General features: G+C 37.2%; 1 protein-coding gene across 5 annotated transcripts in view; it reads right to left on the reverse strand.

Annotated features, from left to right (window-relative positions):
• PHTF2 (putative homeodomain transcription factor 2) overlaps positions 1-27,204 on the reverse strand; it is a 160,279-nt gene that overhangs the window by 107,366 nt on the left and 25,709 nt on the right. For all 5 annotated transcript variants that reach the window (XM_007982399.3, XM_073009189.1, XM_073009186.1 and 2 more), the window contains one exon: positions 12,394-12,473. In XM_007982399.3, the coding sequence (XP_007980590.1) occupies positions 12,394-12,438 (45 nt within the window). In that variant the 5' untranslated portion in view covers positions 12,439-12,473. The remainder of the gene's footprint in view (positions 1-12,393; positions 12,474-27,204) is intronic.

Genomic DNA, 27,204 nt, shown 5'->3' on the forward strand with positions numbered 1-27,204 from the left:
GTTGTGATATATAAACCACTCATATATTGAGTAAAAAGACTAAAAGATGAACCTATTAAAAATAATAACTATAACAGCTGTTCAAGATAAAGACAGTATAAAAAGATATTAATAGAAACAAAAAATTAAAAAGCAAGGAGCATAAAGTGAAAGTATAAAGTTTTTATTCCTTTTCTCTTTGCTTGTTAGTTTTTGCAATCAGTATTAAGTTGTCATCAGTTTAAAATAGTGGGTTATGAGATGTTACTTGCAAGGCTCATGGTAACCTCAAATCAAAAAACCTACAACAGATACACAAAAAATAAAAAGCAAGAAATCTAATTTTTCTATTTTTAGTAGAGATGGGTTTCACCATGTTGGCCAGGCTGGTCTTGAACTCCTCAAGTGATCTGCCCACCTCAGCCTCCCAAAGTGTTGGGAATACAGGCGGGAGCCACCGTGCCCATCCAAAAATAAACTTTAAAAAATTAACCAGGTTGGTGGCACGTGCCTGTGGTCCCAGCTACTCAAGAGGCTGAGGCAGGAGGATTGCTTGAGCCTAGGAATTCAAGTCTGCAGAGAGTTATAAGTGTGCCACTGCACTGCAGCCTGGGCAACAGAGCAAGGCTGTCTCACAAAAAAAAAAAAAAAAAAAAAAAAACCTTTAGAAACTACACAAACACATGGAAATTAAAATTAAACAATATGCTCCAGAATTATCAGTGAGTCCATAAAGAAATGAAGAAAATTTTAAAAATTATTGAAACAAATAAAATAGAAATACAACATACTAAAACTTATGAGACACAGTGAAAGCAGTACTAAGAGGAAAGTTTAATCCTCTTTAATCCAATCAGCCCCTATATCAAAAAAGTACAAAAACTCAAACAACCTAACAGTGCATCTTAAATAACTAGAAAATAAGAGCAAATCAAACCCAGAATCAGTAGAATAAATAATAAAGATCAGAGCAGTAATCCCAGCACTTTGGGAAGCCAAGGCAGTCGGATCACTTGAGCTCAGGAGTTCAAGACCAGCCTAAGTAACATAGTGAGACCCATCTCCAAATAAAAAAAATTAAAAAATAAAAAAGCAGAAATAAATGAAATTGAAACAAAAAAATACAAAAGATCAATGAAATAAGTTTGTTTTATGAAAAAATAATCAACAAACCTTTAGCCACACTAAGAAAAAAAGAAGACACAAACATAATTAAAGATGAAAAGGGACATACTACAATGAACTCTACAGAAATTCAAAGGATCATTAGAGACTACTATGAGCAACTATATGACAATAAATTGGAAAACCCAGAAGAAATGGACAAATTCCTAAACACAGACAACCTACCAAAATTGCACCATGAAGAAATCCAAAATCTGAACAGACCAATAAGTAATGAGATCAAAGCTGTAATAAAAAGTCTCCCAGCAAAGAAAAGCCCAGGACCCTATGGCTTCACTGCTATACTTTACCAAACATTTAAGGAACTAATACCAATCCTTCTCAAACTATTCTGAAAAGCAGAGAAAGAGGGAATACTTCCAAACTCATTTTGTGAGGCCAGTATTACTGATACCCAAACCAGACAAAGACATATCAAAAAAAGAAAACTATAGGTCAGTATCCCTGATAACCACAAAAATCCTCAACACAATACTAGCAAACCGAATATAACAACACATTAAAAAGATCATTCATCATGACCAAGTGGGATTTATCCATGGATGCATGATGGTTCAATATATGCAAATCAATCAATGTGATACATCATATCAACAAAATGAAGGACAAAATCAATCAACATCCCTTCATAACAAAAACACTAAAAAAACTGGGTATAGAAGGAATATACCTCAACACAATAAAAGCCATATATGATGGATGCACTGCTGGTATCAAACTGATTAGGGAAAAGCTGAAAGACTTTCCTCTAAGATCTGAAACACAACAAGGATGCCCATTTTGCTTTCCCCGCTCCAGTGCCCCCACATTCTGGGAAGAAAACAGATCACTTTTTTTTTTTCTTGTTTTGTTTTGTTTTGAGACAGGGTCTCACTCTGTGAACTAGGCTGGAGTGAGTACAGTGGCACAATCATGGCTCACTGCAGCCTCAACCTCCTGGGCTCAAGGGATTCTCCTGCCTCTACCTCCCAAGTAGTTAGAACTACAGGTGTATGCCACCATGCCTAGCTTATTTTTTTTCTATTTTGTTAGAGACAAGGTCCTACTATGTTGCCTGGCTGCTCTAGAACTCCTAGGTTCAAGAGATCCTCCTGCCTTAGCTAAGATTACCGGTGTGAACCATCGTGCCTGGCCTTTTTTTTTTTTTTTTTTTGAGACAATGTCTTGCTTTGTCTTTCAGGCTAGAGTGCAGTGGCACAAACTGGCTCACTGCAGGCTCACTTCTAGGGCTCAAATGATCCTGCCACCTCAGCTTCCCAAGTAGCTGGAAATAAAGGGGCTTGCCACCACACCTGGCTACTTTTTTTTTTTTTTTTTTTTTTTAATTTTGTAGAGACAGGGTCAAGCCATGTTCCCCAGGCTGATATTGAACTCCTGGCTTCAAGCAATTCTCCTACTTCAGCCTCCTGAAGTTCTGGGATTACAGGCATGATCCACAATGCCCAGCCACTGCCCACTTTCACTAATGTTATTCAACACGGCAATGGAAGTCCTAGTTAGGGCAATCAGACAAGAGAAGGAAATACAAGACATCCAAATTGGAAAGGAAGAAGTCCAATTATCTTTGTTTGCAGATGATATGATCTTTTATTTGGAAAAACCTAAAGACTGCACCAAAAATCTATCAGAACTGATGAACAAATTCAGTAAAGTTGCAGAATGCAATTAACGTAAAAAAATCAGTAGCATTTCTATATACCAACAGTGAACAATCTGAAAAAGAAACCAAGAAAGTAATTCCATTTACAATAGCTACAGATAAAATAAGATACCTAGGAATAAACTTAATCATGCAAATGAAATGTCTCCACAGTGAAAACTACGAAACACCGGTGCAAAGAATTAATATTGTTAAAATATGCATACTACCCAAAGCAATCTACAGATTCAATGTAAGCACTATCAAAACGCCAACGACATTCTTCAGAGAAATAGAAAAAATAATCCTCAAATTTTATTTGGAACCACAAAAGACCAAGAATAGCCAGACATTCTGAGTGAAAAGAACAAAACTGGAGGAATCATATTGAATGACTTCAAATTATACTACAGAGCTATTGTAACAAAACCAGCATGGTGGCCGGGTGCGGTGACTCACGCCTGCAATCCGAGCACCTTGGGAGGCCGAGGTGAGTGATCACTTGAGGTCAGTTCGAGACCAGCCTGGCCAACTGAAGAAACCCCGTCTCTACTAAAAAAAAAGCAAAAATACACACACACACACACACACACACACACATATACACACACACACGCACACACATATATAAATTAGCCAGGCATGATGGTGCATGCCTGTAATCCCAGCTACTCCAGAGGCTGAGGCATGAGAATCACTTGAATCCAGGAGGCAGAGGTTGCAGTAAGCCCAGATCACGCCACTACATTCTAGCCTGGGTGAGACAGAGGGAGACTCCATCTCAAAAAAAACAAAAGCAAAACAAAAAAACCCCAGCATGGTACTGACATAAAAAAAGACATGTAGATCAGTGGAACACAATAGAAGCCCAGAAACAAATCCATATAACTACAGTGAACTCATTTCAACAAAGGTACCAAGAACATTACAATGGATGTTCTCTTCAATAAATGGTAAAATGACGCTGGGAAAACTGGATATCCATATGCAGAAGAATGAAACTAGACACCAATCTCTCATCATATACACAAATCAAATCAAAATTGATTAAATATTTAAACCTAAGACCTTAAACTATGAAACTACTACAAGAAAATATTGGGGAAACTCTCCAAGATATTGGACTGGCCAAAGGTTTCTTAAGTAATACTACCAAAGCACAGGCAACCAAAGTAAAAATGGAGAAATGCGATCACACCAAGTTAAAAAGCTTCTGCAGAGCAACAGAAAATATCAACAAAGAGACAATGTACAGAATGATAGAAAATATGTGCAAACTACCCATCTGACAGTGAATTAATAACCAGAATATACAAGGAGCTCAAACAACTTTATAGGAAAAAAAAATCTAATAATCCATTTTAAAAATGGGCAAAAGGTCTGAATAGACATTTCTCAAAAGAAGACACAAATGGCAAACATGTATATGAAAAAGTGCTTCACATTATGGAACATCAGAGAAATGCAAATCAAAACTACAATGAGATATCATCTTACCTCAGTCAAAATGGCTTTTCTCCAGAAGACAGGTAATAACAAATGCTGGCAAGGATGTGGAGAAAAGGGAATCCCTGTACACTGTTGGTAGGAATGCAAATTAGTACAGCCACTATGGAGAACAGTATGGAGGTTCCTTGAAAAACTAAAAATAGAACTACCATATGATCCAGCAAGCCCACTCCTAGGTATATACCCCAGAAAAGGAAATTAGTATATTGAAGAGATATCTGCACTCCCATGTTAACTGCAGCAGTTATTCACGATAACCAAGATTTTGAATCAACCTAAGTGTCCATCAATGAATGAATGGATAAAGAAAATTTGGTACATATACACAATGAATAGTATTCTGTCATGAGAAAGAACGAGATCCTGACACTTGCAACAACATGAATGGAACTGGAGGACATTATGTTAAGTGAAATAAGCCAGACACAGAGAGACATACTTCACATGTTCTCACTCATTTGTGGGAGCTAAAAATTAAAAGAACGGAACTCATGAAAATGGAGAGCAGAATGATCACTACCAGAGGCTGGAAAGGATAGTAGGGATGGGAAACAGAGATGGTTAATGGGTATAAAACCACAGTTAGATAGAATGAATAAGATCTAGTACTTGACAGCACAACAGGCTGACTACAGTCAATAATAATTTACTGTACAATTTAAAATAACTAAAAGAGTATAATCAGAACATTTGGAACACAAAGAAACGATAAACGCTTGAGGTAATGGATACTCCATTTACACTGATGTGATTATATGTTTGTATGAAAATATCTCATGTACCCCATAAATATATAAACCTACTATGTACCCATAAACATAAAAATAGATTTAAAAATTATATTTAAAGTTGACTTATCCTGTCACAACCTGTGTGATTCATCCAAGGGAAGCATTACTATCTGCAGCTTAAAAAAGAAAAAACTGAGGCTCATAAAAATTAAATAACGTGTTCAATATTATAAGCTGGTAAATGTCACAAAATCAAATAGAGGTCTCGATGCTATACACAGTGCTCTTTCAACCTTATTATACTATAAAGCATGGTAGTTTAAAATTACATTCAAGAAAAGGACATAAAAGTGAAAATGTAATAAGCGCCTTTGTCTATGGCTCAGTACTTCTTTTTGGTAGATCTTAATTTTCTCTCTACTACTATAACCAGCTAAGGCAAGAGGAATGTATAGAAAACCATACCCCCTCAGAAGGCACTTCTGTGTATCACTTAGGATGCTTTCAGAAGCAAGAAACTAAAAAACCCAACTTCAAATGACTGAAAAAATACAGGGATTTATTGTCTTACACAGTAAGAAATCCCAAATTAGGTCATTTTCAGAACTGATTAATTTTACAGTTCATAAAGTCCTAAAAAGCTCAAGTTTTCTTTCTATCTTTCATTTCTGACATCCTCAGCCCATTAGAAAGCTCCTTTCATGGGAACTATAAAAGCTTCAGGCTTGCAGGCTCATGCCTGCAATATCAACACTTTGGGAGGCTGAGGCAAGAGGATCACCTGATGCCAGGAGTTCAAGACCAACTTGGGCAACAGAGCAAGACCCCACCTCTACAAAAAAGCAAAAAAGGAAGAAAACTACCCAGGCATGATAGTGCAAGCCTGCAGTCCCAGCTACTCGGAAGGCTGAGCAGGAGGACTGCTTAAGCCCAGGAGTCGGAGACTGCAGTGAGCCAATGACTGTGTCACTGCACAACAGATTGAGTGACAGAGCAAGACAGGCAGGAAGAGAAGAGAAGAGAAGAGAAGAGAAGAGAAGAGAAGAGAAGAGAAGAGAAGAGAAGAGAAGAGAAGAGAAGAGACTAATTTCGGGCAACATGCCTCATCCACCAATGTCCCAAGACAGGAAGGCAACCCTCTATTTCATATCATTATACTGTATTATTTAATATATGTAAAGCATTGAAAAAGTGGCACATAATAAGTATCACATAAAGTTTGCTATTATTATTATTGGTTGTTTTTAGGATGTGAGAGACTTTTCCCAGAAGGCTTCATTTCTCATTAGCCAGAATTGGAATACATGTCCCATTCTATGCCAATCACTGGCAAAGGAAACAGAATGCCATGATTGGATTAGACTTACCAGGATTCACCCCCTGTGAGACTTTGGATACACATTCTTTGGCTATAAAGCCTGTGGAGAGGAATGAATTCCTTAACAAAGTAGAGGCTCTTCCACTAGGAAAAAAGGTCAGGAACAATTTTGGGTAGGAAACCCCTATATGGCAGTCTTCCACACATCCTTTCTTCTCAAGGAGCTAAAAGAGAAGGAGTCTGGAGGACCTTGGGGCTTGTTCTCACAACATGGAGAAAAGAATAAGCCAACTTTAGAAAAGCAATAAGAAAAAAGAGGCAGACGGACACATCTGATGGTGCTCTCGTCTTGGGATTAAGTCAACCCTGAGAAAAGCTTCACCACTAAGCACGGTTTAGTTTGAAAGCCAATAAATTTCCCTCTTTAAGATAGTTTGAGTTAGATTTGTCTTACTTGCAAAAGAATCCGGGAGACTGATGGAGGAAGGATATTAAATGACTGCACATGGTTTTGGAGTTGAAAGCTGAGACTTAATACTTTTGAACCATCCGTGCAACCTTAGGCAAGTTAGTACTGTGAAATGCCCTACACATACTAAAGTACACACACACACACATACATGCACACGTGCACATGCCCACACGCACATTAACATGGCTGAACTTTACCAAAAAGGTGTTCCCAACTATTTACAACTGATAGCAGTTACCAGTCAAGTTCATATTACTCAGGCTAGTTTCTCATTTAAATTACTAAATGAATCCCAATGCTGGCTCATATTTAAAAGTCGTTAAACATATTCATTAGTTTTCTCATTGCCAATTGACTCCTTAAAGACAATGACCAAGATCTGTATCATACAGTTCTTCCTTAGCCCTGTAAGCTAAATTCACTATTTTACTATCACTATACAATGTTGCTAGTGCTTTTTTTTCCCCCTTTTAAATTTGGGGAGTTTTTCTAAGCCACTTTTCTCCTATATATTTATCCAGTGAAAATAGAACCTCATTCTCTCATAATTTTATCTGCACAGTCACAGTGGAATCTTACAGGTCATTATATTGTTTAAAGGAATACTCAGGGTGTCAATTATCTTTGAATACATGTAACTTCAGGTCTCTATTTCAAATAACTTCCAAAAGATAAGTAATTCCATTCCCTATCCTTGGAAATGAGAAACTAGAAATATGAAAGCAGAGTATTTTGCTACAAAACACATTCAGTAGCTCATTATTAACTAAAAACTATTCTGGTTTCTCCCCTGCTATCATTCTTGTTGCATTAACAGTTCCTCCAAGTTAATAACTGAAAATTACTTCAGACTAATAGGAACTTTAAAATTATTCATAACTATGAAGGCTACAACAGCATAAAATGAAGTTTAAAATTGGATATTAAAGGACTTTTAAAATCTCAGAGTAAACCATGCATAATTTATTTAGGCCGGTTGCAATGGCTCATGCCTATAATGCCAGCACTTTGGGAGGCTGAGGTGGGCAGACTGCTTGAGGTCAAGAGTTCAAGACCAGCCTGGCCAACATAGCAAAACCTCTTCACTACTAAAAATACAAAAATTAGCTGGCTGTAGTAGCATGTGCCTGTAAACCCAGCTGCTCGGGAGGCTGAGGCAGGAGAATTGCTTGAACCCAGGGGGCAGAGGTTGCTGTGAGCCAAGATAGCACCACTGACTCCAGCCAGGGCGACAGAGTGAAACTCCGTCTCAACAAAAAACAAAACAAAACAAAAGAATAATTTATTTAAAAATACTTGATAATTAAGTAGAATTTCTGTACACATTTATAGTAATTTAAAAGTTTGTTTTCATTTTTCTCCTGGAAATTTCACATCTGATATTATAGCTCATGTTCAAAAGAGTTTACAAATCAAGTGATGGCTTTTGGCCATTCAGTATTCAAATACAAATATAAAAATGTCACAATTTTCTAGTGGAGAAAGGTGATTCTAAAGTGAGTTATGGCTGGGCATGGTGGCTCAGGCCTGTAATCCCTGCACTTTGGGAGTCCAAGGCAGGAGGATCGCTTGAGGCCAGAAGTTTGAGACCAGCCTGGGAAACATGGTGAAATCCCATCTCCACAAAAAAATACAAAAATTAGGTGGGTGTGATAGCATGTATAGGCACATAGTTCCAGCTAGTTGGGGGGCTGAGGCAGGAGGATCGTTTGAGCCCAGGAGGTCGAGGCTGCAGTCTGCCGTGTTCACACCACTGCACTTCAGCCTGGGTTACAAAGTGAGACCCTCCCTCAAAAATAAAAAGAAGTGAGTTACTACCAAACAAATATTCAAGAAAATGAAGATAAATGTTTTTGGTTTCTATTTACAAGGATACTACTCAGTATAAGCTGGATACTATTGAATGATAGTTACAAAATCAAAGAGCATTACAATATTAAAACTTTTAAAAATCATATAATCCAGGGCTTCTTAACCTGGGTTTTAAGATAGATGTGATATTTTCTGTATATGTACATTATATACATTTTTCTCAAAATATGATCCTTAGCTTTCAACACAATTTCAAAGGGGTCCGTGATTGAAAACAGGCTGAGAACTATTAGTTAGTCAATGTAGAAAAGTGGAAATTGATGCTCAGAGAAATAAAGTTATTTGCCTGTGGTTAATCAGTAAGTACAACTGCAGTTCTCCTGCCTTCATTTCACTGACGCATAAACGCCTCTAAAAATTTTTTTAATAAGCATATAATTAAGAGACAAACAGATCTGTATGACCTAAGCCAGTGAGGGGAACCCTCAGGCTAAAGATAAAAGAAAATATTAAGATGGCAGCTGGGAGACATGACTTAAGAACAATCTATTCAGTATGGACTAGATAAAACAGAGAGTTCTAGGAAGGTCAGTTCCAAGAAAGGAAAAAAGGAAGAGATAATACCTGAATATGACTGACTGCAACCAAAGAAGTGTTACAATTTCATCAGAGACTTAGTAAAAGAATTTGAAAAACCAAGCAAAGGGAAAGAAAAGTTACACAGATTGGAAATATTACAACATAACACATCTTTAAATGATACATACACAAACATAATAATGTAAGCACCAAATACTGATTTAACCAAAACTTGGAGTCACTGGGACGACAGAGGGAGGAAACTTAGGGGAAGCTTATAAAAAAGCTAAATCCTAATCATATAGTCAGAAGTCAACAAGTAACATCTACAATAAAATGACCAAGAAAAAACAAGGCAGGCATGCTTCAAAACATGAAATATCATTTTTAAAAATGGTGTTATTCAACAAAGGATGTCTTAGAGCATAGGTCAGCAAACCAAGGCCTACAGGCCAAATCTAGACCCTTGCCTGTCTTTGTAAACTAAGTTTTACTGGAACACAGCCACGCTCATTAATTTTACATATTGTCTATGGCTGCTTTTGTGCTACAATGGCAACGCAAGGTTGAGTGGTTGCAGCAGAGACCTATGACTCAAAACCTAAATTATTTACTATCTGTTCCTTTAAAGAAAAAGTCAGTCAATCCAATCCTAGTTTAGAACGTTGTATGACATTTTGTATCTCTGACTCCTAAATATAAATGCCAGTATTCCATCAAAAGTCATTAGGATGAGGAGTGGGACTCCTCATCTTTGAAACTTTGGTTTCAGAACCACTGAGCGACTTTAAAATGATTGCCTCTGGGGGAGCAAAACTCAAAGACTAGGTAAAGATAGGGATGGATAGTATTGCAGGCTGCCTTTTTTTTTTTTTTTTTTTTTTTTTTTTTGGCAACAATCCTTGAAACACTAATCTTTCAACATATTCACATGTATTTCTTCAATAAAATTAAATTTAAAAGCAAAAGGAAAAAATAGAGCAAATCAAATCCAGTTAATGGTTTTGGCAACTCCCTAATTTATGTGATGAGCCTGGGCAACATGGCAAAACTCCGTCTCTACTAAAAATACAAGATCTAGCTGGGCATAGTGGCACATGCTTGTAGTCCCAGCTACTTCAGAGGCTGAGGTGGGAAGTTCACTTGAACCCAGGAGGTCAAGGATGCAGTGAGCCGTGATTATGCCACAGCACTCCAGACTGGGTTAATAGAGTGAGACCCTGTCTTAAAAATAAATAAATATATATATAATAGAATATGTGATTACATTTGCTAGTATATTTTATGACATTTCTTATAGTTGCTCTGGAGAATATTTTGGTTGCATGTATCCAAAGCTGCCAGGTAAATGACCCTTGGATAAGAGGGTCATTTCAGTTACAGGGCTAACTTCAGTTACAGGGCTAACTGAATCTGAGTATAATATTTCACACCCTCTGATCCCAAGAAAGGTCAGTCAACCAGGTATGTTCTATAAATGATCTTCAGTAAACTCTAAAGTGTTTAATGTAAAAAGTCAAACAGAGAAAAAGTTTATTAGGTAGAAATTAGAAAAGAGAAAAACTTTCAAAGATACAGACAGGAAAATGTTAAAAGTTTTTTTGGTTTTGTTTTCCTTAATTTATAATTTTATTTAGCTCTTTAGCTAAGCAGACTGATTTTTAACTTGACTGGAAGTTTAAAAGTTTAAAAGGAGGCACTAAAAAACACAGAAGACAATTAATAGTATATTGATATCAATACTTCCAATAAAGTACCTTATATGAAAAATGTAATTATATGCCTGTGTCATGTTCTACCCAGAAAACAAATAACACATCTAAAAACAGACCATAATCCCATGCCAGCTATTAAGGGAGGTTTAGGTAGGAGGATCACATGAGCCCAAGAGGTTGAGGCTGCCGTGAGCCATGAGTGTGCAACTGCACTCAAGCCTGGGCGACACAGTGAGACCCTGTCTCAAAAAATATTCTTAAAAAAGGTCATATTCTTCGGTTTGTCTAACTTTTAAAATTACTTTTAAAATTAGTAATTTTAAAATAACTTATTTTCAATTGAACAAAATTTTAAAATCATCTGTTCGGCTGGGCGCAGTGGCTCACGCCTGTAATCCTAGCACTTTCAGAGGCTAAGTGAGGCGGGCAGATCACCTGACGTCAGGAGTTCAAGATCAGCCTGACCAACATGGTGAAACCCTGTTTCTACTAAAAATACAAAAATTAGCCAGGCGTGGTAGCACATGTCTGTAATCCCAGATACTTGGGAGGCTGAGGCAAGAGATCGCTTGAACCCAGGAGGCAGAGGTTGCAGTAAGCTGAGATCACGCCACTGCACTCCAGCCTGGGTAACAGAGAGAGAGAGAGACTCCACCTCAAAAAAAAAAATATGTGTTTTTTCTACCATATAAGAAAAGCTTTAAATGTATCATTATATTTTGTTAATAGACATCTGAAGAATAAGGTATCAAAATGTTTTAAAATGTGAAAACAAATATAATTCACTATGTACAGAAAAGATCTAAGGTATTACACGAAACAATGTAAATTTTAAAGAATATAAACAACACTCATTAGGAGTAAACAGTTTACTGTATTGTCAAAAATGCCTATATTCTTTTGGACTTTATAAAGAAAAACATTACATCGGTAAAGCTTATTTTGAAATATATAAGATGATATAGCTATTTAAAGTAGGTATGACAATCCTAAAACATCAAAATAAACACTTCAATATTTCAGTTTGTAAAATAGAGCCCCCAAAACTTTATTTTACTGAAGAATTCAGCTACTGAATTGTAACTCAAAAGAAATAAATTAAAAACTGTTGATATATAATATATAACTGTTGTTACATAATAGCTCTGCTAATCTTTCTCTTAGAAAATTAAAGAAAAATGTTAATGCTTGTATAAAATGCTCATTTTATCCACTCCTGGAGATTTGCATTATATTATAATTAATCTAGCTACTTTGCTATTGTAGAGTAAAAAGTAGAGAAAAAATATTTTTCAGCATCATCTTTCCAATTTATTTAGAAGTAAAATAAGTACAAGGAAAATAAAAATAATCTTCCTTTTCCACTCAAAATCCTAACATCTATAGCATGAAATAAACATATATTTTTGAAATTAAAACATTTAGAAAGCTAAAAGTTTTGACTATCAACTTACCTTCTTTTGATACCAGACTATAGCATCTGTGACTTTGGACGCCATTTATTCCACTGAAATCACACATTGGTCATTTTAGGCTGTGCAAGAGAGAAAAACATACAAATGACTTTGTTTCTACCTTCCAAAAGGAGACAGAAGAGCATGTAGACATAGCACTCTGGTTACTTGCAGAGCAAGGGGTGTATGACAAGACTTATATTACACCCTTCCTCATTACTATTTTAGCAACAGGTTCTCTTAAGTAAACAAAAATCAGTTGCCACAATAAAAGAAAGTTCTATTTACGTGAATAAATAACACTTGTTTTCTTACAAAATAGGTTGAATTGTCTCTTTTAAAAAATATTTTAAATTTCAGAATTTCCTAGGTTATACCAGAAATTGTACATCTATAAATCCACACACAAGAAACCAATTAATTCAATCAGTAATGTAGTTTTTTTTCTAAAAACCAGTGTCAGTTACCATTGCTAAAGGATGGCTTAATAGAGATGACAGAATTTATAATGACATTTAATTTTCCCTGATACTCAGTAAACACAAAACTGAATTAAAATAACCCAAGAAGCCAAAAAGTATTTATGTTAAATACTAAGCCAATATTAGAGTTAATACACAGGAATAATTAACACTAAAGACTTCCCAGATATCACAGTTTGCTAACTGTCATTTAAGTAATTATGACAATCCTCAAAGATCAAAATAAACACTTTAATATTTCAGTTTATAAAATATAGTCCCTAAGTTTATTTTATTGAAAAAATTAAGCTACTGAATTGTAACTTACAAGAAACAGATTAAAACAGTTGATATGTTATATAACTGCAAATCTCTTTTAAAAATAATTAAACTAAGACAAATACCAAAAACCATTTCATAAGCATCTTTTCTGTATTTGTCTAAAACAGGATTGGTACTAAACTTAATGATTCTTTAACCCTAGACGTTATTTGAGACTGATTCCCATCAACTCCAGAATACTATTTTAGTCATAAGATGACACTGGCATAGAGGGTACTTCTAGTCTGGTGTTAAGGATTAGCCTAGAACAGGTTCAAAAGCAGTTATTGGCCCCAGAACTCATTACAAACCAGGATCATCCAAGGCCACACAGGATGATCTCAGGAAAATCCTGGGGGTAAAGCACCCTGCTGAGCCAATCCTAGTACATACAGATCTCCAACTGTAGAAACACTACTACTAGTTTGCCTCAGTAAACAAAGTACCAGAGGTTTTATATATCACTCTTGGGAGCATGCATGTCTTTTGAGCATATTAAGATTCAGATACAATAAAAATTATCAGCAAGTTCAGATGTTTAGATGATAAACCTCTAAAATTTAAAGCAGAATTTATTTAATGCCTGTATTTTTGACAGTGTTATAAACCAAATTATTTTATAACCTTTCCTAAGATATTAGTGACTCTAACTGATCAAATTCAAGCAAACTATGTTTTGAAATTCCTGACAAACAGCTTAACATAATGGAAAGAAAAGAAGGATATAGTCAAAAGACCTGAATTCAAATATTAGCTCCACTATCTATTACATAAAATTGAAGAAGTCACTGAATTTCTCTCAACCTGTTTCTTTCACTTATAAACTAGAAATAACGGTACCTCCCCATCCCTTATAGGATCTTTGTGACCAATAAATAATATACATGAGATGCCTGCCACAGTCCAGGACATGCAGTAGGTTTTCAATTATAATTATTTTTATCATCAATTTTCATATAAAAAATTCTCCAATCTGGGAACTAGAAAGTATTTATATTTCCTTTTTTAAACATAGCAGTTTAAAGAGAAATACATGCAACCAGTTTTTGTTCACAATGAAAATAAAAACAGCCACCCAATTACCATAAGGTTACAATGTCAATTCTCAATTACATACACATGGATTATTTACAGATTTCAAAGTTCACCTCCACTAATTTCTCAGTCAAGTGTGGCTACCTTTATTTCTCTCACGAGGGTTTTTTGAGGAAGCTTTCCCTTACTGACTTAAAATTTCCCATTTTTGTTTTTCTGTCCTGGAAGCCTTTGAGTATGATTTATTAACTTTAACCACATTGTATCCCAGAGGTTTTCCCCACTGATTTTGCTAGGGGACTATTCAATAGACATTACACACTCATTATATTTGTTTGTCATGACAACTGTAAATGCTTTCCAGATTGGTTATAACCTGTCCCCTCAAAGTATGAAAAATGGTAAAAAAATATGAGAATATCAACTTTTCACTTACCCTCTTTTCACTTTACCCAATCTTTATTGACAAATATTCCAGATTATCTAACAAAATAAAGATCCTCTTTCCTAACCCCCTAACAATGTAAATAATATACATTTCATATACAAAACGTGAAAGGATTTTGTCAGTCTATTAAACATATCAGATATTTATTTAGGGAATATTTAAACACTCACATATAAATAATAGTTTTTTTAAAAAAAGAAAAAGCTCAAATGAAAGTGAGAAAAATACTGCCTGCCTCACAAGAAAATAATCGCAAATACTTTATATATATATATTTGGTTTACCTAGCTACACTTAGATAAATACCAAAAATCTAACAGCATTCTAGTTATATAAAGTGTTCTAAATATTTTAAACTATATTTATTTGGGTCTATAGAAATAAAAATTCAACGAATTTTCTTTTTTTTAAAACAAAACAAAACAAAAAAAAAACCTTTCTTCAGTAATGGTGATTTTCTGTGCAAACTCGTTTAACAGTTTTTCCATTGTGTCAACAACCTTTCAGTCAAACTGAATGGCTCATACCTATTTTTAAAACAGGTTTTATAGCATGCTGAGATAGATTTCTGAACTGGATATCTGACAAAGCACACTCAAAGATACCCAAATTACACATGGGTATAAACAACATGGATTAATAAGTCAAGTTATTTCATGAATAATGAAGATTATTTCTAAAGCCTTTCCAACTTCTTCGATTCTATGATAGTACAGGAATACAGTTTTATAGTCTCTACCACCATGATAGCTCAGATTTAATGTTAAATTATCACATTAAAGTTTATTTACAGAAAAAAAGCAAAAAAACTTACTGGGGACCTTTACCAGAGGATCTTAATCTTTTTTGATCAACTGATCTGATACAAGCATGGGTATTATGATGCATAATACTTATTTATTTAGAAATAATCCAATCCTAAAACCATAGGGCTAACTGCAGGCATAACATTGGGCAGTTAACTCTAAGCTAATACTATCCTTGACACAGATTTAATTATCACACCTTAACAAAATATCTGAAATTCTTTTTTTATTTTTATTTTTTGCTTTTTTTTTAATTATACTTTAAGTTTTGGGGTACATGTGCAGAACGTGCAGGGTTGTTACACAAGTATACATGTGCGATGGTGGTTTGCTGCACCCATCAACCCGTCATCTACACTGGGTATTTCTCCTAATGCTATCCCTTCCTGAGCCCCCCACCCCGTCAGGCCCCGGGGTGTGATGTTCCCCTCCCTGTCTCCATGTGTTCTAATTGTTCAACTCCCACTTATGAGTGAGAATACGCTGTGAATGATGGTTTCCAGCATCACCCATGTCCCTGCAAATGACATGAACTCACCCTTTTTTATGGCTGCATAGTATTTTGTTTATCCAGTCTATCATTGATGGGCATTTGGGTTGGTTCTAAGTCCTTGCTATTGTGAACAGTGCCACAATAAACATATGTGTGTATGTGTCTTTATTTACTGTATTGATTTCCACACAAAATGCCAAAGACCAGGGTGGTGGGAAAAGATGAGTACAGAACAGATGGTATGTTAAGTCTGCCTCTACGGAATCTCAATCAAATACAGTTGAACATGGGGGGTAAGCTGCGCTGGTCCGCTTATATGTGGATTTTTTTCAATAAAAGTTATACCGAGTGTGCCTGCTACTCCTGCCTGCCCTTTTACCTCTTCTGCCTCTGCTATCCAGGAAGGCAAAACCAACCACTCCACTTCTTCAACCTATTCAATGTGAAGATGACAAGGATGAAGACCTTTATCATGATCCACTTCCACTTAAGGAATAGTAAATATATTTTCTCTTCTTCTTTTTTTTTTTTCCAGATGGAGTTTTCACTCTTGTTGCCCAGGCTGGAGTGCAGTGGTGTGATCTCGGTATGATCTTGGCTCACTGCAACCTCTGCCTCCAGGTTCAAGCGATTCTCCTGCTAGCTGGGATTACAGGCATGCGCCACTACATCCAGCTAATTTCGTATTTTTAGTAGAGACAGGGTTTCTCCATGTTGGTCAGGTTGTTCTCGAACTTCTGACCTCATGTGATCCTCCCATCTCGGCCACCCAAAGTGCTGGGATTACAGGTGTGAGCCACTGTGCCCGGCCTATTTTCCCTTCTTTACAATTTAATAACACTTTTTCTCTAGCTTACTTTATTGTAATTATACAGTACATAAACCTATAACATATAAAATATGTATTATCTGTTTATGTTATTAGTAAGACTTCCTGTCAACAGTAGGCTATTAGTAGTTAAGTTCTGGGGTATTCAAAAGTTATAGCCAAATTTTCCACAGCACAGGGGTCAGTACCCCTAACCCTCAATTGTTCAAGGGTCAACTGTATAATAATGCCCATGAGTATTCTTTGCACAAATATGGTCTCCCACACTGTCAGATTTTTAACCAATCCCCATGTTACAAAAATTGTATCAAATACTATATAATGTTACAATGTACATCTCTCATCATCTGAAACAAATTTCTCTGTTCTGGCATGACTCTAACTAGGCTCAGAAAACAACGTATTTCCACCTCTGACACTTTGCATATGTTATTATTATTCCTATTCCATCCTTTTCTCCACTCATACATCCTTCTAAATCAGCTCAAATCCTACTCCTCCAAGATGAAGCTTTCTTTTTTTTTTCTTTTGTTTTGTTTTTTTTGAGACGGAGTTTTGCTCTCATTGCCCAGGCTGGAACGCAATGGTGTGATCTCGGCTCAATGCAAGCTCCACCTCCCGGGTTCAAGCAATTCTCCTGTCTCAGCCTCCTCAGTAGCTAGGATTACAGGTGCCCACCACCACGCCAGGCTAATTGTTGGTATTTTTAATAGAGACTGGGTTTCACCATGTTGGCCAGGCTGGTCTCGAACTCCTGACCTCATGTGATCCGCCCGCCTCAGCCTCCAAAAGCACTGGAATTACAGGCATGAGTCACCACACTCAGCCAGCTTTCATTTGGACTAAAAAATGCTGAAGCTTAATGTCTCTCTTCTAGCACCAATATATGCTCAAAAATCTGTAATTTAAATAGAAATGTAAAGCAATATGTGACCACACAGGTCACTTGGTCATATGTAAATACTCTTAAAGAAAAAATGTGGCATCAGTCTTTCTTTGTCTCTAAGTACTCAGTACACTGTAATATATGGTAAAGGAAGTACAGCAGATAAAAAGCAATGACTAAGCATCAAGAGGACTGGGTTCTAGATCCAAGTTCTGATACTAAGAGCTGTGTGCTCTTGAATAAGTACTGAGTTCTCTGGACCTCAGGTTTTTCCAAGTGCCATCTAGCCAAATATTCCACAACTCAACAAAGGTTAAATAACAATTGTGCGAAAAGAAAGAGTTCAGAGCAGTCTGAGCCATGTGAGGTGTGCAAGCACAGACATGTGAGTATAGGACTTCAGTCAAGTCCCTGCACCCAAGCCTGGGGGACAACTGTTTAAAGTCATTCCTTCCTGACGAGCTGCCTCACTCATTTATCTTCATGTTTCTGGAATTTGTGATACAAAGTACAATGTATAGCAAATCAATAGTTTATGTTATTTTAACATAAATTCTCAGTAAACAACACAGGAACTGCTTCTTTCCCTTTAAAAGAAAACAAATCTTTTTTTTTTTTTTTTTTTGAGACAAAGTCTCACTCAGTTGCCCAGGCTAGAGTGCATGGCACAATCAGGGCTCACGGCAGCTTCGACTTCCCAGCTCAAGTGATCCTTCTGCCTCAGCCCCAAAAGTAGCTGGCACTACAGGCATGTACCACGATGCCTGGCTAATTTATTTGAATTTTAGTAGACATGAGGTCTCACTATGTTGCCCAGGCTGGAAAAATCCACTTTGAACTGCTGCTAATCAGAGAGTATATTCAGAGCAACTCAAATCTGTGCTCCCAGTTGCAATCCTCAAGCTTGATTCAAATAAACCCTCTACTTATATTAATTTTGTTTCAGCTTCTTCCTCTCAGGTCACCAATTCCAATAATGTACAGAAGTTCCTCTGAATTCTTACTAACACACCCAAAAACATTAATATTACTTCTTAAATAAGTGTTACATATATGGAATTTAACATAGTAGAAACTGTTAGACTAAATAAAAAATATCTATTTATTTTGTTTTTAGAGACAGGGTCTCGCTGTCACCCAGACTGAAGTGCAGTGGCTTGATCATAGCTCACTGTAACATCAAACTCCTGGGCTCAAGTGACTGTCCTGCCTTAGCCTCCCGAGTAGCTAAAGTTGCATGCCACCAAACTGGGCTATTTTAAAAATTTTTTGTAGAGAGAGATAGAGTCTCACTATGCTGCCCAGGCTGGTCTTGAACTGTTGTCCTCAGCAATCTTCTTACCTCAGACTCCAAAAGTGCTGGGATTACAGGTATGAGCCACCACACTGGGCCCTAAAGAGCTTTTAATTTGTTAAAAGTAGTTTACATAAATCTCTTCAGGCCCTCATATTATTATTCCATTCCAACATCCTTGTATCATTCTCTGCTGCTTACAAAATAAAATCCACAAGTACTGTATTTAGACTCTCTACAATCTGACCTTAATTGTCCAACATTATTGCTCATCATCTTCTCATACAACTTGTTTCAACCATCCCATCCTTTCAACATTTTCTACCTCTGTGCCAAAATTAACACTTCTTTTTCTAAAACAAGGAAGATTGTGACAAGACCTCCAAAATTTCACTTTCTCCATATAAGTTTCTCCCAAATTCTTCCACTCAATATTTCTCATCCTGTTCTGTGTTCCCCTTACAGTAGCATCCCCTTTATCCAAGGCTTTGCTTTCCACATTTCAGTTACTGCAGTAACTGCAGTACAGTAAAATAAGATATTTGGAGACAGAGAGAGACCAAATTCACATACCTTTTCATTAGAGTATACTGTTATAACTGTTCTATTTTATTATTTGTTATTATCTATCTCTTACTTGCAGCAGTCCCCAACCTTTTTTAGCACCAGGGACTGGTTTTGTAGAAGACAATTTTTCCATGGCCAGGGTGGGGAGATGGTTTTGGGATGATTCAAGAGCATTACATTTATTGTATACTTTATTTCTATTATTATTACATTATAATATATAATGAAATAATTATTCAACCCACCATAACGTAGGAATCAGTGGGAGTCCTGAGCTTCTTTTCCTGCAACTAGATGGTCCCATCTGGGGATGATGGGAGACAGTGACACCCAAAGTGTGTTATGTCCAGTCTATTCCATAATCTCATTTTGGTTGCTGTCAACTATACTACAGAAAACTCTGCTTCACAAAGATAGGATGATAGAAATGGAAACAGACTTTTCAGTGTTTTTGTGGCAAGGATAGTCCGCCTTGACTTTAATCCAGAATGTATGGAGATTTGAAGTTGTCTCAAACATACTTTTAAGGCCACCATCATTTGCGACCTTAATCAGTTGATCCTCTTCTAGCACGGACAAAGTCGATACAGTTGGCTTATTCACAAACAGGTTGCAGATCCATTACTTCCCAGTTCGGGGGTCTTTTCTGGTTGGGAAGTAAGGCTCAAACTCTTTTGAAAGCTGAGATAGGTGATAATGCACCAGCTGGGAGAAAGAAGGTCCTGGCTCAGTCTCTCTCAAAATCTCTGCTAATGTTTGAAACATGTCAAAAAATCCCTCAATGTTCACTCGTCACCCCCATAATTCCAGTATGGCTTTGAATGCAGCCACTTTATCTACTGACTTGAACACATTTGTCATTCTCCCCTGAAGTCACAAGCTGAGTTCTTTGAGCAGGTTGAATATGTCACACAAAGTAAGCAAGTTTTGTGATCCATTCTGTGTCACTGAAATGTGCTGCCAGTGATAACAATTTTTCTAAAAATAAAAATAAAAAGCCAGGCACGGTGGCTCACGCCTGTGGTCCCAGCACTCTGGGAAGCCGAGGCGGGCAGATCACGAGGTCAGGAGATTGAGACCATCCTGGCCAACAGGGCGAAACCCTGTCTCTACTAAAAATACAAAAAATTGACTGGGCATGGTGGTGGGTGCCTGTACTCCCAGCTAATCGGGAGGCTGAGGCAGGAGAATGGCATGTACCCGGGAGGCAGAGCTTGCAGTGAGCCAAGATCGCGCCACTGCACTCCAGCCTGGGTGACAGAGCAAGACTCTGTCTCAAAAAAAAAAAAAAAAAAAAAATTCTCTGGAGAGACCTTGTAACTCAAAACCTCTGACCACTGATCTACCTTTAGAAAGCCATCTTACTTCTGTGGATAAGAGAAGCTGTGTGTGCTCTGCAACCATTTCCTCACAGAGCTGCACAAACAGACATAAACTAAAGACATGTACTTTAATGTGGTTGATAATTTTAATCACATCCTGAAAATGTTGGTTAAGTTTGGGTGACATTTTGTGCCTAGCCAGCATTTCTCTATGGATGACACAGTGCGTAGACGCGCAAGCAGAAGCGACCTCTTTGACCCAAGTAGTGAAACCAGAAAGCTGTCCAGTCATGGCAGCCGCTCCGTTCATGTATATACCAACACAAAATCACCAAATCAGTTCTACAGCTGTGGTACTGGTTGGCAACAAAAGGGCACATAACATATCCTCATGCACATCCTCCTGAGAAGTATATGACACAAAAACAAGCACTACGGCCTTGTTGTCAACATCAGTAGACTTGTCAACCTGGATTGCACACCATGGTGACTCATTAATCCTAACAATTGTGCCTCAATATCCTTTATTTCATCAAATCATCTAGTTATGGTACTAGCTGAAAAAGGAACATGTGCCACCTTCTGAACTGCAGCCTTTCCTAAAAGTTCATAACAAATGTCCTTAACAGCAAGCAGGCAGGATCAACTCTTCACCAATAGTAAACGGCTTCTTAGCTTTAGCAATACTGTTAGCCACTAAGAATTATGCTCTCAGTGCAGACACATTTGATGAAGTGGTGGCCTTCCATAATTGCTTCTGTTCTTCAGGTTCACATTTTTTTCTTCTGAAAAACTCCAAAGCCTTGTCTTTTAATGCAGGATAAGTGGTCTCCATGTGACAACACAGTTTTGAAGGTTTCATGGCTTTGTTGGATAGCTAGTCACCACATATACAAAGCAGGCCTGGAGAATGTGAATCACCTGTTGCAATGAACCCATAAATTAAGTGGGACTCTTGGTATTCTTTTAAATGCAGCTTTCTTTTTGTTGGCAGTCTTACAGTCTTCTGCTGTCTCATCATTGGGTGTTCCCCCTTTACAAAGAAGCTCTCTAGTAATGTTTTGTTATTTACTCATTTTGGCTAAAGTTAGCTTGTGGGCTTAACCAAATCTGTGACTGAGGTAAGTGCAGTGTGAGAAAGACGTGTGGATGGACAAGGTAAGTAAAATAATAGGTGGGCCATGCATGGACTAAAATTAAGTGTTGGATTCTGACTTAAAGCCTGTCACCAGATACAGCTGTAAAAATGAAGCACTCAACTCACTGATAGGGTTTTGATATGAGTCTGCAAGCAATTTATTTATTGCGGTCTCTGTGCAGTCAAACTTCTCTGCTAATGTTAATCTGTATTTGCAGATGCTCCCCAGTGCTGGCTAGCATCACTGCCTCAACTCCACCTCACACAATCAGGCATTAGATTCTCATAAGGAGCATGCAACCTAGATCCCTCACATACAGTTGAGAACAGAGTTCGCACTCTTATGAGAATCTAATACCGCTGCTGAGCTGACAGGAGGCAGAGCTCAGATGGTAATGCAAGTGACTGGGGGCAGCTGTAAATACAGATGCAGCTTGGCTCACTTGCCCACCACTCACCTCCTGTTGTGCAGCCCCCAGTTCCTGCCAGGTTGCAGACCAACTGGTTGGGGATCCTGCCTTACTGTACCTAATTTATAAAATAAACTTTATCATAAGTATGTATATGCAGGAAAAAACATAGCAAATATAGGTTTGGTACTATCTGTGGCTTCAGGTTTCCATTGCAGATCTTGGAATATAACCCTCACAGATAAGGGGGACTGCTATATACTTAATATATTGTTTCATATAGACTTTAGTGTACTTTTCTGTTTGTGCCCCTACCTCCCACCCATACGTTCTTTGAGAGTAGTCCAATGTCTTTATTATCTCTGAATTTTCCTAAAACTTTTCGCCTATATTAAACACAAATATTTACAAATCAAATTAAAAAGTTGTCAACCAAAGTACCACCACAGACTAATTAATTTAAGGGCTAGAATTGAAAACTCTACCTGTCCAACTCCTGTACTCCCCCAACACGCACATAAACAAACACACTTTTTCATAACATTAAAGGGTACAAAGATATCATGAAGTATAATAAATATGGTTGGTTTATTTACTGACCTGTCAGTCACCAATATGTAAGATTTAAAAGGTTTTACATATTGCAAATCTAAAAGGTCCAATGAAAGTAAGTTAAAGTCTAGTCTAACACCATTCCTAAATGCTAAAGTTAAATATAACTCAGCTGCCTTCTCCACAACCAAAACAAGACATTTTTAGACCTTGAAAACTGGGAACAAAGTTGCTCTGCCCTTAAAAGGGTAATAAATGCTAAGGTTCAAATCACATCTTTCATATTGATACAAAAGCTAAACAAAAAGAATGTAATCTCCTACTAGTTTCAGGGCTCCTACTTTGTAATCATGTGACCTACAAATTATTACAAGTTATAGGAACAATTTTAATTCTTCATCTGGAACGAGGATAATATTTCATGGAAAAGTTTGGAAGAATAAACACCACACGTTTTATGGTCAAAGTTGTAATTTTAAATGAAATGCAAAATAAGGTCTAATAAACAGCTATACATTTTCTATTATACCTGTCATAAAATGAATATTTGTAATTTTTATTTTCCTTAATGGAACCAATGCATAGTCTGTGTACTTTGGGCTAGAAGATGATACATAATCTAAGAAGAAAAACTACAGGCAAGTAACATCTCTCTAAACCTGTACTAATAAAGGTGTTTTGTGCTGTTACAAAATCTAAGTGAATTCCTATATCTATAATCCCTTTGTTAAGAGACAGGGTCTCACTCTGCCACCTAGGCTGGAGTTCAATGGTGAAATCATAGTTCACTGTAGCCTCAAACTCCTGGGCTCAAGAGTTCCTCCACCTCAGTCTCTCGAGTAGCTGCGACTAAAGGTGGACAGCATCACGCCTGGCTAATATTTTTTATTTTTTTGCTTTTTGTGAGGCCAAGTCTCACTTTGTTGTCCAGGCTGGTCTCAAACTCCTGACTTCAAGCAATCCTCCTGCCTTGGCACCCCAAAGTGCTAGGATTATAGGCGTGAGTCACCACGACCAGCCTAGAGTTACAATTTTTTTTTTTTTTTTTTTTGTGATGGAGTCTTACCCTGTCACCCAGGCAGGTGTGCAGTGATGCAATCTCGGCTCACTGCAACTGCTGCCTCCTGGGTTCAAGCAATTCTTGTGCCTCAGCCTCCCAAGTAGCTGGGATTACAGGTGCATGCCACCACACCCAGCTAATTTTTATATTTTTAGCAGATAGTACCAAACATACATGTTGCTATCTTTTTCCTACATAAATTTTGTATTTTGAATTTTTAGGGTTTCACCATGTTGGCCAAGCTGGTCTTGAACTCTTGACCTCAAGTGATCTGCCTGCCTCGGCCTCCCAAAGTGTTGGGATTACAGGCGTGAGCCACTGTACATGGCCTAGAGTTATAATCTTGATACTAACCACAAAGCCCTCTGCAGAATTTCCTGATGGGTACGACCAACCCACCTGATATGTCTTTTAAAGCAACTTTTTAAATTTCAGGGTTTCTTAACTTCAGTATTACTATTACCAACCAAAGTACAACCACAGATGAATTAATTTACTCTACCATTCCTTGAGCATTCTTTGGGTTTTTTGTTATTTTGTTAAGTACTTAAATGTCCTTTAAATAGCTAATTATAATGTACTGGCTTTTTCTTTTATTTGACTGCTGTGCTGCTTAGAAAAATCAGTAATGAAATATGATCCATTTAAATGGTTTAACTTCCTCATTTACTCAGAGGAAAGTTTTACCACCAACCTATCAGGCTCAATTCAAACATGGACATGTTATTACTCGTTTTCAGTAGAAACATTCTAAATTAGTGTTCCAGGTACTCTTTATCAAAATAATAATGGATTAAATGATATCTAAATGGCTTAAAGAGTTAACTAAATGGCTTAAAGAGTTAACAGACCTTAAAAATGACTTAGAGATTAAAATTTGCTAACAATACCTCATCATCAAAAATACTACTGAGGCTGGGCTCGGTGGCTCGCACCTGTAATCCCAGCAATTTTAGAGGTTGAGTCGGGTGGATCATGAGGTCAGGAGTTCAAGACCAGCCTGGTCAATATGGTGAAACCCTGTCTCTACTAAAAGTACAAAAAGTAGCCGGGCATGGTGGCACATGCCTGTAATCCCAGCTACTCGAGAGGCTGAGGCAGGAGAATTGCTTGAACCTGGGAAGCAGAAGTTGCAGTGAACCAAGATCACACCATTGCACTCCAGCTCTGGGTGACAGAGCAAGACTCTGTTTTGAATTTAAAAAAAAAAAAAAGTAATTGAATAAAATTTGAACATTGCTTTAGAGATGTTTTAGTCACTATCTAATCATTTAAAAAAATATTTACTGAACATTTACTAACACTGCACAGTAATCGACCCTGAGGATACAACAGTGTACAACAAACAAGATGGCTGCCCTGATGAAACTTGCATTGCACAGAGAAGATACAAAATGATCAAGACTTGTGTTGAGGAAGTGCCCTAAACAAAGAGGGAGATGATTGGGACTGGATGGGATACTTTTGGAAAGGATAGCTAACAAGGTCCCCTCTCAATACTCTGAATCGAGATCTGAAGGATAACAGCCAGCTATGCTAAGAATTAAGAAAAGGACATTTCAGGCAGCAGGAAGAGCAAACACAAAGACCTTGGGACACAAATGGCAGTGGTTCAAGATAAAGTCTGAGAAGGAGATAGGCATCAGGTCATAGATGCCATAGCAAGTAATTTTGTTATAAATAAAACAGAAAGTAATTGAAGTGATCCCAGCAGAGCAGTGACCATCCAATTTCCAAAAGACCATTCTTATTGTGGCACAGAGAATGAACAGGACTGCAAGGCTCAGAGTGGAAGTTGTGAGGCTAGTTAACAAAGTATGATCACAGTTCCACACAAAAGAAGAGGATATAGTGGGCTCAGAGGCAAGCAGTATAGATGGACTAGAGGTAGTTTTATTTATTTATTTATTTATTTTTGAGACAGGGTCTCACTCTGTTACCCAAGCTAAAGTGCAGTAGAGCAATCATGGCTCACTGCAGCCTGAACCTCACCAACTCAAACAATCCTCCTGCCTCAGTCTCCCAAGTACCCAAGACTACAGGTGCACACCACCATGCCCGGCTAATTTTTTTTTTTTTTCCGCACTATGTTGCCCAGGCTGGTTTTGAACTCCTGGGCTCAAGCAATCCTCCCACCTCAGCCTCACAAAGTGCAGGGATTACAGGCATGATGAACCATCATTCCCACCTGAGATTTTTTTTTAAGATGCAGAATCATAAAGAGTATGATTTCATTTTACCAAATAAATAGACACAGTGGGCCGAGGCTGCGCCACTGCATTCCAGCCTGGGTGACAAAGCCAGATTCCGTCTCAAAAAGAATAAGTAAATAAAAATAAAATGAAAATAAAATATTAATTTAATTTTCCATGAATTCTAAGAAAAGAAAATGAAAACTGGAAGAACTCATGAACTTCAGGTGTCTTGCCACAAGAGTTATTTAGGTCTTAAAACATCCTCCTAACATTTAGAAAAAAGTTTCCTTAGCTTATAGAGCCATCAAAACAAAAGAAAAAAGTGACAAAAATCATTCTTTAATAAATCTACAGTGATTTTAACTTGTATCTACATGTTCAACTTTACATTGTATCCATAGCTTCCTGCTATGAAAGCAGACATAATTAACATGCTTATACTTCTCCAAAGATCTCACATTTAGATTTTATTCCACAGCCACCATTCTCAAAGTTGTTCCATTTTCTTCTGTATTTAAATGGATTTGATGATCACCCCTGATTATTTTAAGATGGCTTTGCCATACCTGAAATCATTACTACTTAATTTTGTTTCATTTGAAGTTGACTTGATTTAATCATCAAACAGTATTTTTCAAGAAAGGACTGCTATATTCTGTGCTCTTACATGTTAGAGAACATCTCCATTGCTTCCTGTGTATTTGATTAACCACTTGGTTGGCATGGCAGAGACTGCTTATTGACACCCATTATTCCATCATCCTCTTTGAAAATTGTGCTGGCACACTGCTGCCCAAAATAAAGACCTTTCCTAACCTTTCTTGCAGTTAGATGTGGCCAAGACTAAGTTCTGCTCCAAACACCACCCAAAAGTGTTGGGTAGTACTTGTAGTTGGGAAAAGCCCTTTTGTTCTTTCTCCCCTCCCTTTTCCTGATCTTTTCAATGTTATTTTAATGATGACAGCTCCAGTAGCCACCATGGACAGTGACACTG

Source organism: Chlorocebus sabaeus, chromosome 21, assembly GCF_047675955.1.
Source record: "Chlorocebus sabaeus isolate Y175 chromosome 21, mChlSab1.0.hap1, whole genome shotgun sequence".
Taxonomy (NCBI): domain Eukaryota; kingdom Metazoa; phylum Chordata; class Mammalia; order Primates; family Cercopithecidae; genus Chlorocebus; species Chlorocebus sabaeus.